The sequence below is a fragment of the Rhinatrema bivittatum genome, chromosome 2 (assembly GCF_901001135.1).
Source record: "Rhinatrema bivittatum chromosome 2, aRhiBiv1.1, whole genome shotgun sequence".
Classification (NCBI taxonomy): Eukaryota; Metazoa; Chordata; class Amphibia; order Gymnophiona; family Rhinatrematidae; genus Rhinatrema; species Rhinatrema bivittatum.
The window spans coordinates 709,927,237-709,940,080 of NC_042616.1; the positions used below are offsets into that span (position 1 = coordinate 709,927,237).

The 12,844-nt window shown below is 50.2% G+C and overlaps 1 protein-coding gene across 3 annotated transcripts in view; it reads right to left on the reverse strand.

The window, feature by feature from the left end:
* INTS8 (integrator complex subunit 8) overlaps positions 1–12,844 on the reverse strand; it is a 248,361-nt gene that overhangs the window by 95,957 nt on the left and 139,560 nt on the right. For all 3 annotated transcript variants that reach the window (XM_029591733.1, XM_029591735.1, XM_029591736.1), the window contains one exon: positions 8,392–8,567. In XM_029591733.1, coding sequence (XP_029447593.1) covers positions 8,392–8,567 — 176 coding nt within the window. The remainder of the gene's footprint in view (positions 1–8,391; positions 8,568–12,844) is intronic.

Here is a 12,844-nt window from a genome sequence, read left to right on the forward strand (position 1 = left end):
TTACTTCAAAGTCTTTTGGCATGGAACATGGAAATCTAACAACCACCTGCAGAAAGATACTCCTTCCAGCATGTTAACAAGCTAGATGACTAACTCAACAACCATGTATTCTCAGACAAGTGATGGTTCTCCCACATATGTCTGCAGAAACAACTGGCTTATGCATCAGTTCCACCAAATGATGGATCAACGTATCTATATATTGCTAATTGGAAAGATAAGAAAATTCTGGCCTGGCGAGACAGTGCAGCCTGGGCAACAAAAGGGCTATAATAATGTGTATGAAAAGCAACAGAGAATACAGCAGCACTAATCGGCAGCAACCAACGACTGACCAGATCAGACAACGGCATTCCTGCCAAAATGGGGTATCAGCTGGTTTTGGGTGAGAGACCATTTGGTTAGCACAGGTTTTCAGTTGGTGGCAGACCAAGCTAAAACATTTTGGTTGCAATGCTATGCTAGACAGGCTTTTGCAATTGCAGCACTGCAACCCTGGAATAAACTACCAGAGGTCCATATTCAGTCACTGGCTAGATTGCAAACTTAGTTGGATAAATTTATCGGTTAGCTCTGGAGAGATATTCAGTCGTGCAGCTACATTGCTGAATATAGACAGCTATCTTAAAGAGAGCTGGAGAAGTTTATCTGGCTAACTTTAGGACAGCTCAATAGCACGACCAGGGTTAGCCGGATAAGTTATCCAGCTATCTCTAAATATCAGAGTTAGCCAGATACCTTACCCTGGCTAATCTAAGTCCTCCCAGAAATGCCCCTGGAGCGCCTTTCATTTATCCGGCTAAATAGCAAGATATCTGGCCGAAGTGTAGTCTGATAAGAGAGGGAAATATTCAAAAGTCTGCATTTAGCTGGATAACACACGAGTTATCCAGTTAAATGCCTCTGAATATGAACCTCCCAGTGGCAGTGAGAGCTGAGCTGAATTTGAAATTTCTAAAACAAGTAAAGGCTCATTTGTTTCCTAGTATAGTGTGAGGTAATGTACACTGTTAGTAAGATTTAGGCTAAGCGTAATTGAAGAAAGCTACTTATTGGAGAGAATGAAAAGTAGCAGCAATGGCAAAAGAAAATTATTACTTACCTGCTAATTTTCGTTCCTGTAGTACCATGGATCAGTCCAGACAGTGGGTTATGTCCCCAATCCAGCAGATGGAGTCAGCCCAAAGCTTCGAGGGGGCGTCACCTTAAGTACTACTACCCCCTCTGCAGGAGTTCAGTATCGAGTATATCAAAGCCCGAGTAAACAGAAACCCCCTGCTTGGATCAAGTTAAAACAAAACGGCAACAATAAGCCGCTGAATGTTAACGTAGGAGACTGAAACCGACCCACCAACGAGTGGTCGGGCATGAACATAGCGTGTCAACCTCCAAGAGAACGATGAAAAGAACAGTGATAAAAACTGGAAACATGTGAAACACAAACAGCAGCAGTAGGGACACTACTGTAACGGGAGACACAGTTGAACAGAATCAGCAGCCACATACAGCCGAGCAGGAATAGGACCTAGGACCCAAATGCGGTGGGCGTCTGGACTGATCCATGGTACTACAGGAACGAAAATTAGCAGGTAAGTAATAATTTTCTTTTCCCTGTACGTACCTGGATCAGTCCAGACAGTGGGATGTACCCAAGCTTCCCTAACCCGGGTGGGATCCTGCGAGGCCTGCTCGGAGGACCTGTTCGCCAAAGTGTCCCTGGACGGACGAGGCGAGATGTAGTCTGTAGTGTCTCGAGAACGTGTGCAACGACTTCCAGGTGGCCGCTCTACATATTTCTTGCGAAGATACCGAGCGGCTCTCAGCCCAGGAGGCCGCCTGAGAGCATGTGGAATGTGCTACGATGCCGGGTGGGGGAGTCCGCCCCACCCCAATATAGGAGGCGGCAATGCCAGCCTTCAGCCATCTGGCAATGGTCGTCTTCGAGGCCTGAGATCCCTTCCGGGGACCGGACCAAAGGACGAAGAGATGGTCCGAAGTCCGGAAATCATTCGTAGCCTCCAGGTAGAGCCTCAGAGTGCGCTTGACGTCAAGGAGACGAAGAGACCGCGGCTCCGAAGAAGAGAACGATGGAAGTTCCACCGTCTGATTCACATGGAAAGTGGACACCACCTTCGGAAGGAAGGAGGGGACAGTGCGAAGTGAGACTCCCGAATCGGAGAACCGAAGATAAGGTTCTCTACACGACAGGGCCTGCAGCTCCGAAATACGCCGTGCGGAGCAGATGGCCACCAGGAACACCGCCTTGAGGGTGAGATCCTTGATTGTTGCATTCCGCAGCGGTTCAAACGGAGGTCCCGACATGGAACGCAGTACTAGATTGAGACTCCAAGAGGGACAAGGATCCCGCAGTGGAGGCCGCAAATGTTTGACCCCCTTGAGAAAACGGGCGATGTCCGGGTGTCGCCACAGAGATCCTCCGTCGCGCAGGAGGGAGCCAAGAGCGGCCACTTGAACCCGAAGTGAGTTGTAAGCGAGCCCCTTGTCCACCCCTTCTTGTAGGAACTGGAGGATCTGAGAGACCGACGCCTCCGAGGGTCTTGTGTTCAGGCCGGTACACCACAGCTCGAACACCTTCCAGACCCGCACATAGGCCACCGACGTCGAGGTCTTTCGGGAGCGCAGCAGCGTGGACACTACCGCCTCCGGGTATCCCCGTCGGAGGCGACGCCTCTCAAAAGCCAGGCCGCAAGACAGAAGAGTTCTACCTGGTCGAAAAATACTGGGCCCTGGTGGAGGAGGCGGGGAAGATGTCCCAGCCGGATGGGTCCGTCGATTACTAGGTGAAGGAGGTCCGCAAACCAAGGTCGTCTCGGCCACTCTGGCGCGACGAAGATGACGGTCCCCCGATGAGCCTCTATCCGTCGTAGTAGCCTTCCCACCAGCGGCCACGGGGGGAACGCGTATAGAAGCAGATTGGCCGGCCACGGGAGCGCGAGAGCATCGACGCCCTCCGCCCCCCGTTCTCTCCGGCGACTGAAGAAACGAGGCGCCTTGGTGTTTTGAGCGGATGCCATAAGATCCAGGTGGGGGGGACCCCACCGCCGAACGATGAGCTGCATGGCCTCGTCGGAGAGGGCCCACTCTCCGGGATCCAGGAGCTGGCGACTGAGGAAATCCGCCTGGACGTTGTCCACGCCCGCTATGTGCGAGGCCGCCAGACGGGCCAGGTGCCGTTCCGCCCACTGCATCAACATCGCCGCCTCGAGCGCGACCTGCGGACTGCGGGTGCCGCCCTGTCGGTTGATGTAGGCCACCGTGGTCGCGTTGTCCGACAGGATTCTGACTTCCCGATTCCGAAGGAGCGGCAGGAAGTGAAGCAGCGCCAGCCTGACCGCTCTGGTCTCCAGACGATTGATGGACCACGCCGACTCTTCCGCGGACCACGTCCCCTGCGTGGCGCTGCGGTCGCAGACTGCCCCCCAGCCTACGAGACTGGCGTCGGTGGTAACCACTACCCAATTTGGTAGCTCGAGGGACACGCCGCGAGCCAGATTCTCCGGGACCATCCACCAGTCCAAGCTGCTCCGTGCAAACTGGGGCAGCGGGAGTATCACCTGGTAGTCCTGCGAGAGTGGTTTCCAGCGGGATAGGAGTGCTCTCTGTAGCGGCCGGAGGTGCGCAAATGCCCAAGGAACCATGTCGATGGTGGAGCCCATCACCCCCAGGAGCTGTAGATAGTCCCAGGAGGTGGGAGCTGGTAATGCAGAGAACCGCTGTATGTGCTCCCGCAGGGAGTGCGCCTTGTCCTGTCGTAGAAAAACCGCCCCCAGACGGGTGTCGAAGGTCGCTCCCAAGAAATCCAAGCGCTGCGAAGGCACGAGGGAGCTCTTGGAGAAGTTCACCACCCAACCCAGGGACTGCAGGAACTCTATCACCCTGGCCACTGCCGCCTGGCCATGCCGAAAAGACTTCGCCCATATGAGCCAGTCGTCCAAATAAGGATGAACTAGAATACCCTCCTTCCGAAGGGCAGCCGCCACAACTACCATGATCTTGGTGAAGGTGCGTGGGGCCGTTGCCAGGCCGAACGGAAGCGCCACAAACTGGAAATGTTGATCCAGAATCTTGAACCGTAGTAACCGATGATGCTCCTGGCGAATGGGGATATGAAGGTAGGCCTCCGTCAAGTCCAAGGAGGCCAAGAACTCCCCTTGGTGTACCGCCGCGATCACCGAACGCAGCGTTTCCATGCGGAACCGGATCACCCTGAGGGACTTGTTGACTTCCTTCAGGTCCAGTATGGGGCGGAAGGAGCCGTCTTTCTTTGGTACTACGAAGTAGATGGAATAATGGCCCGAGCCCACCTCTCCGGAGGGTACGGGCACAATGGCGCCTATCTCCCACAGTCTGTCCAACGTCGACTGCACCGCCCTTCGCTTGATGGCCGAGCCGCAGGGCGAGAAGATGAACCGACCCTTCGGAGCGCGGGCAAGTTCCAAAGCGTAGCCGCGTCCTATGGTGTCCAAGACCCACTGATCCGAGGTGATCCGTGCCCACTCCTCGTAGAAGAACGCCAGCCGCCCTCCAATCGTGGGGACGGTGGAGTGGGCGAGCTGAACATCATTGAGAGGACTTGGGTGAAGGTTGTCCCGCCGTGGAAGTGGGGTGCGCGGGGCGGCGCCCGCGAAAGGAGCGAGACCAGGGCTGAGACCTGGGGGCAGGGGGCCGAGCCGCCGCCGGCCTATAGCTCCTATAGCGCCTTTGCGCTCTGGCTCTAGTCCTGGAGGACGAAAAAGCCCTGGTGGAGCGATATCTGTCTTCCGGCAGGCGATGGACCGCGTTTTCCCCCAGAGACTTGATGATCTGGTCCAGATCCTCGCCGAACAGGAACTTACCCCTGAATGGCAGGGAACCCAGACTCGACTTGGAGGACGTGTCCGCCGCCCAGTTGCGTAGCCATAGGAGTCGACGTGCCGCCACCACCGAGGCCATGGAGCGGGCAAGGACCCGAAACAGATCGTAGGAAGCGTCCGCCCCGTATGCAACCGCAGCTTCCAGTCTATCCGCCTGGGCGGCTTCCCCAGGTGGCAACGCCTGGGACGTGAGCAATAGCTGCACCCAGAGAAGACTGGCCCGCTGGGCAAGCGAGCTGCACATCGCAGCCCGCAGCCCCACTGCGGAGGCCTCGAAGACCCGCTTGAGGAAGACTTCCAACTTGCGATCCTGCGTATCCCTTAGCGCTGCTCCACCCGTCACCGGTATAGTCGTTCTCTTCGTGACCGCCGACACCGCGGAGTCCACTCTGGGTACCTTGATGAGATCCAGAAAATCTTCCGGCAGCGGATACAGTCTCTCCATGGCGCGGCTGCCCTTCAGCGCGGCTTCCGGGGCATCCCATTCCCTGGTGAGAAGCTGCAGGAACGACTCGTGAATGGGAAAAGCCCGAGCCCTCGGGCGAAGGGCGGCCAGCACCGGGTCTCCCTTCTTTGAGGAGGTGACTACAGCGGGCGCGACGGGAGCTGGCGGATCCGGCGGAGGGTCAAGGTCCAACCCCTGAATGATCTGGGGGATCAGGTCATCCAGCTCTTCCCGCTGGAAGAGACGTAGCGTGCGCGGATCCTCACCTTCTGAAGTGGAGTCCCCTTGACCCGCCGCCGCAGGGTCCGACCCAGGGGAAGCTGGTGCCGACCCAAGGCCCCCCGAGCCCACCGGGAGCCGTGGTTGGCTGGGGGGCTGTGGGGCCCCCACGCCCGCTGGAGCGGGGGGGGCCGGATAGGAGGGCGAAGGTCGCGGTAGCTTGGGTGGTGGCGGATCCGAGAGCGCAGCCAGGTCCTGCAGGTAAGCCGTATGCATCAGACGGATAAACTCCGGGGAAAATCCCGGTCTAGTCGGGGGGACCTCCGCGGGTGGGGGCCCCTGGGGACCCTGCCCCAGCGGGCCTTCCTCCGGGTCTGTCTCAGGTATTAACCTCGGGGGTGAACCCTCCGAAGCTTCCTCGTCCCCCCGCGCTGCCTGGGCCCCTTCAGGGCGCAGCGCATGCAAGATGGCCGCCGTTCCCGCCAGGAATGGGGGAGGGGCCGGCCCGCGCCGCCCGGGCAAGGCTGTCATGGAGGACCGAAGAGTGAGGGACCGAGAAGTGCCTTCCCCCCCGGGGAGGCACCGCGCACAAATTCCCTCCCTTGAGACGCACGATCCAGGCTCGCCACAGGCCGAGCAACGCGCTGGCCTCGGCATCCGGAGCAAGTTTCAAACAGTCCCCGACAGCCCAGAACGCCTGGAAACCCGGGGGAGGGGCCGCGAGATGGATCGCCGCTGCGGGGGGGCCCTGGTGGCCTGCGCTACCCGCATGAAGAGAAAAACGGCGCCGCGGGGGGGCCTTCCTGGCCGCACAACCCGCTGGTGACGATCAGCCCTCTCCCCGCTGCAGCCCACGAGGAGCCGCAAAATGGCCGCGGGAGAGGGTGAAGACGCTAGCAGGCCGGAGCACCGGTAGCCGCGTGCAACCTAGCTGTAAAGAAGAAAGGAAAAACAGCCCAAAACAAAATCTCACTTACCCCGGAGCAGCAACGACTAGCGCCGGTAGAGAGGAAAGGGAGAGACAGAGAGCAAGGAGAAAGCCACGCCTCTCCAATTACCCAAATTTTTTTTTTTTTTTTTTTTTTAAATACAACTTGATCCAAACAATCTAAACAAACCTACAGAAACCAGAGCCCCAAACAAACAAGGGACGCAAAAGAAATAGGTGATAGGAAACGGGAGCAAGCCCAGATTCCACTACTCGCATCTGCTGGAGTCAGAAGATACTGAACTCCTGCAGAGGGGGTAGTAGTACTTAAGGTGACGCCCCCTCGAAGCTTTGGGCTGACTCCATCTGCTGGATTGGGGACATAACCCACTGTCTGGACTGATCCAGGTACGTACAGGGAATGGTATATTTGTTATTTTGTTCCACTTGCTTTTCTATTATGAATGTTATTTTGTAGATCGCTTTTATGAGTTTTTTTTTTCTTTTTACTGATTATGTGGCATACAAATTTTATATATAAATCCTATTCATCTGATAGCTAGGCCAAAACCTAGCTCAGAATAGATTCTAATTTTGTGCTCTGTCTATACATCAGGGTTGTTATAAATATTATAATACCACTGATTGGTCTCTTCTGTGTCACTTTAATGGCTCTGTGTCCTGCAAAAGGAAAGAGCCTGAGTATCTGAGAAATATTGCAATACTGAACACAATTCCTGTATCAATGTTGCCAACCAGATTTTATATCCTGATATCATCTGGATTAGGGATATGCAAACTGCTGCCCACTAGCTAAAACTTTAGCCTGCCTACCTCGAACATGCTCTCCATTGCATCTGGCCTGCTGCTGCTGATGTCATCAGTGAGGGCCCAATGTCACGAGCATCAGCATGACACTTTGGGCCATTGTTGATGATGAAAGCTGCAAGAGAATGGCAATGGTATGGGCAGCACAAGGAGGCCAGAGCGGTGGCATGTAGATACAGAGGAGAGAAGAAGGGGCAGAAAGATACATTGGGAGCAGCACATCTGGAGCCTGAGAAGAAGGGAGAGGGCCTGAGTGCAGGGGACTATTGAGGGAAAGTATGGGAGCAGTGCATGCAGAACCTGCACACTGAGCCACATTGTGGACATCCAGCTTTTTCTGCTCCCACTCCCCCACTGATGAGGAGGAATTGTCGTCACCTGGGTTCCAGTGAGTGTGGCTGGGAGCAGCAATTGAATGACTGTCAGGAATGTTCCCAGGGCAGTCTGCATTTCTTCATTATTTCATTTTTCAGAGAAGCTCCTCTTCCCACTGCTCAAGGAGCTCTGAAGGGGGGGGGGGGGGGGGAGAAATCTAACTCTGTACCTGGTGCAGATAAGAGCCAGTAATGTGGCTCCATTAAAAAAAAAAAAAAAAAAAAGTTTGCCCACCCTGATCTAAATTCAGGCTTGATCTTCTGTCTTTCATCCCTGGGTAAGTTGGAGCTTTTTGGCCTGCAGAAAGCATTGGGAAGGGTGTTAGAAAACTAGGACTGGATTCTATTAATCTTATGACGATATGGAGCTTAATTAGTAACAATGTAAAATCCTTAAGCATTGTGACATCATCCAAGTGAGTTTGTTATTAACAATGCCTTAGGGGTCAACAGAGGCTTTTTCTAAAATGGAGCAAAGCATGAATGCACAAGAATATGAAAAATGGATCAAAGTAAAGCAGCAAAATGGGGACCATGCTACAAAAAAATAATTTTGTATACCAGGCAAGGTATACAAAACAGAACCCTCCCCACCAGCTTCCCCTTTAAATATTCATCACAACATAGTTACTGTGTAGGCTGCATGAAAAAAGTACAGAACTTGCCAGCATTTTCACTAGATAAAGCAAAACAAGCAGGAAGAGCAAAAGTTGGCAGGCTGACCTGGTATATCGTAAAAAGAAGTGACTGGTTTGGTGGCTAGATTAACTCTTGGCGATCTCTTTCTCATTTGATCAACAAGTAGCTTCTGCTCATCATCCGTCAGCAGTGTTATAAAAAGCTCATGAGAAGAAATCATGAACACAAACTGCAGGTCTTCCAATCCCAAGCACAAATTCCTAGAAGAGCAGCAACCAAGATGGAAATTAAAATGACCAGATTATATGACTGGAAAATTTTTTTTGGATGGTTGTAACAGTGATTTTCGAAGATTTACTTTCCTTCTTTGTTAACTGCTTCATTTAGATTGCTCTTAAACTTTTAACTGGTACTCCGTTTTCCTATGATATATCTGGTTAATTGAAAATAACAGAATAATAATATATATGAATAAGCTGTATTTGAAGAAATTTCTTATTCTGTAAGAGTTGACCTTTATTAAGATGTTAAATGCTATAAAAATAAAATTAAAAAAATGACCAGATTACCACTCTGCTCCTCCATACAATAATGCCGCAGGGTTGCAAGATTTTGCATAAGGGGTGCTCTGTACACTTCTCATGATTCCCACAGGATTAGTCTCCTAACACACTTTACAGATGTAGCATTTCAGATGCAGGAAGACAGCCACCTTTGGCGTGAATACCAAGCGGCACACTGCTGGCACCTGAAATGCCTGAATAATGCTGTCTTTATTTCCACATTACAGCATCTAAACGGTGTAAGAAGAGAGATGAAATGGCTTGACCCTAGTCACACTGTGAGCTAGTGGAAGAGCAGGGATTTTTAACATATGTTCTAAGAATTCATCAGGCACGTACGTCAATACTTTAGCTTCTTGGTCACCGGCTTCTAACACACTAGTATAGAGAAGCCAAAAATGTATTTCAAATAGCTAAAATGTATCCTCTTTCTCAGATCTCCCTGTTTGTTATAAGGGTGTCCTATCCATTTCACCATTTGTTTGGCAGGATGGGAAAATGCAGATTCTCTGAACAAACACTGGCCTCAGAATCTATCCGTTCAGAAACAAGGTTGTTACTTCATAAAGAACAGTAATGTTAGGACAAAAACTCCTTAGTTTTACAGTATAAAATGTATTTCAATCAAGCAGTAATTCTCTCTCATGAAGAAGAGGTCTAGCAATGCACATAACTTTGCAAAAGAATGTCAAGTTCTTATCCAAACACATTTTTGCATCAGTATGCAAACCACTGCTATCTTTTGGGGAGACTGGCAGCTTCCTCTTGGCTCCAAAACTGGCCTAAGGTGACAGAAGTCTTCATTTGCTACTCAGTGTTTTCTACCCCCATTTTATTCCCACTTTCATACAGCTGAAACATTGCAGCAAGAATCCTCTGGATCGGAGGCACGGACTGCATGTCCCTGTGGAGCTCGAGACCTGTGCATTCTTCGGCCAGCCAGCCAGGTGTTGCTGCTGAAGAACAGAGGAGACCCCTCCCATCCAAGCGCTATGAGACTGCCTCAGCAGCAATCCCAGCCCCTTCCAGTCTAAAGAGCAGAAGTCAAGTTTGGTTTGGCTCAATAGCCATGTAGGACAAGTGGTTACATTTTCAATCACTGCTGCTGTTTGAAAGGTTGTGTGTGTTCACACAACGCTCCTGCATAAACGGTTAAGGATTTAGGGTTTCAAACAGCAAGAATTTGCACCATACAATTTAGAACCAGTGTAAAGAAAAGCAAAAAAAGCAAAGTCATCATACATTACTGCATGGCTTGTAGGGCCTAACTCAGGTCACCCTTAAAGGAGCTGTGCGTGCCTGCAAACCAAACAAGATGGATCCAAGCAATTCAAGATTGTCGTTAGAGAATTGCATGGAGACAAAGAACTGCTATTATTCAATAAACAAGACACTGTCTGAAACTAGCTGACATAGCTAAGACACAAACATGTTGAAACTGTTATGGCCTTCACAGACATTGTACCCCTCTCTCTATGCAGCACATTCGGAACAACAAGCTGTCTCTACCAGCACATCCACCATCAACTGAATCTGCCTCCTAAGAAGAAAATCAGCTTCCAAAACCCACCAATGATATAAACACAGACTGGTATATCCAATTAGTGCTTACTTTTGGGATTGTGGGCATTTATGTGAGGATCCGAAAAGGCCATAAAAGTCTAAGACAAAGGAACTAACCAATTAACTAGGAAAAAAAAAAAAAAACAACAAAGGATGGGGTTTTCTTCAGGAAACTTCTCTGGGCCAGATTGCCAGGTTCCCATCTGCCACACACTCGGTGGCCTTTGCCAGTCTACGTGTGTTGGAAGTCCATCCATCAGCTGCTCAGGACTTGTCTTGATGAGAGTAGTCTGCCATCTCTTTTTCTCTGAAAGTCATTTACCCTTCCAGGGCTAAGAGACGTTTCCAGATGTGGATACTTTAGCCACAGGGGTAGATGAACTCCCTAACGGGCCGATACAGTAAAAATCGCGGGAGAGCGGGCGCGCGCACAGGACACTCTCCTGTGCACGCGATACAGTAAATTAATTTATTTAAATTAGGGTCCGCGGCAAAAAGAGGCACTAGGGACACTAGTGCGTCCCTAGCGCCTCTTTTTGGACAGGAGGGCGGCTGTCAGTGGGTTTGACAGCCGACGCTCAATTTTGTGGGCATCGGTTCTCGAGCCCGCTGACAGCCATGGGTTCGGAAACCGGATGCCGGCAAAATGAGCGTCCGGTTTTCAACCCACGGGCCCATTTAAAATTTTTTTTTTATTTTTTTATTTTATTTTTTTTTTAACTTTTGGGGCCTCCGACTTAATATCACCATGATATTAAGTCAGAGGGTACACAGAAAAGAAGTTTTTACTGCTTTTATGTGCACTTCCCCAGCGCCGGCAGAAATTAACACCTACCTTTGGGTAGGTGCTAATTTCTTAAAGTAAAATGTGCGGCTTTGCATGTTGCGTGCGCTATTAGGTTCGGGCAGGGGTTGGACACAGCTACTATCTGTGAGTCCCATCTACTCAACAGTCTCAAGAATATTGTAATAGGCTGCTCTACTCCCTCTTTTCAGAGGAAGCCCTTAACAGAATATTTGAGAGCAAAACATCTATATAATGCAAATACTTGCCATGCTGGAACACAATGCTTCTTTAAAATACTTTAATCCCCAAACATTTTTTAATCAATATGGAATACCACAACTATAATCCTAAATTTTGGACAAAGAGGAAACTAATAGACCTCAGACCACAGCTTGTAAAGATTTTTCACCAGCACCACACTGGTTCTACTTTTCTAAAGCTTGCCTGCTAGTATCTAGTATACAAAGGATGAGGTCTCAAAGTTACTTTACATCTTTTCAACATGCACAAGTCTTTGGTACACGGGGTGCAATTTCTGTGCCTTTGGAAATCAGTTTTGTTTTCTTTTTTGCAACTTGTAGGTCAGTTTAAAGTAGCCTCTCGGTAGCTGGGGTCCATAACTCCCCATGTGCAGGCCTATAGAATGATAGCTTCCATTTCATCTTCCATTTCAAATCTCACTGATTGCCTTTTGCTAGTGGCACAATGGCTCAGCAACCAGAAACTCAATGAACCCCACTAAATTGGAACTCTCAGGATTAGTCACCAAGGTTATTCCTTATGGTCACCACCCTACCTGTTAGACCGTTGTTACATCCCAAAGAATCAGTACGAAACTTAAGGGTTCTACTTGATCAAAAACCTCAGTATGGAAACACAGATTTCCAAAGTAGTAAAAACCTCAGTCATGTACCTGCTTCGGATCCGCCAACTACGGAGCCACCTGGATAAACAAAATCTGACTACAGTAATCCATGCACTAATCATCAGTAGAACAGTCTACTGCAATTCTTTATTCAATGGCATCTCTCTATATAATTAAAAACATCTCCAGCTCCTACATAATAGTAGCAGCAAGAATCCAAGTAAGAACAAAGGCATCTGACCACAACCTATTCTATCTCAGCTATATTGGCTAATGAGAGAGCAGTGGTTTCCAATCCTGTCCTGGGACCCCCCCCAGCTAGTCGGGTTTTCAGGATATCCACAATGAATGTGCATGAGAGAAAAGTTGCATGTTATGGAGGCAGTGCATGCAAATGTTCTCTCATGCATATTCATTGTGAATATCCTGAAAACCCGACTGCCTGGGGGGTTCCCATGACAGGGTTGGGAACCACTGCGATAGAGAGTAGGATCAAATTCAAAACACTCTCCTTTGTCTTCAAGTGCATGAACAAACAGGCCCCAGAATATCTCTCGCAACTCCTTCTCCCTTATGCACCCAAAGAAGAACTGATATCTTCCTAACTGGCTCTAACTCACCTCTATTTTCTGCTAGATTGTCCTGCACCAGATTTTGGGCCTTTAGCTGTTACGCACCAAAGATCTGGAACATTCTTCCATAATCCCTATGCTCGAAGCCCAGCTACCTCACCTTCAGGAAGAAAGCTTTTTAGCCAAG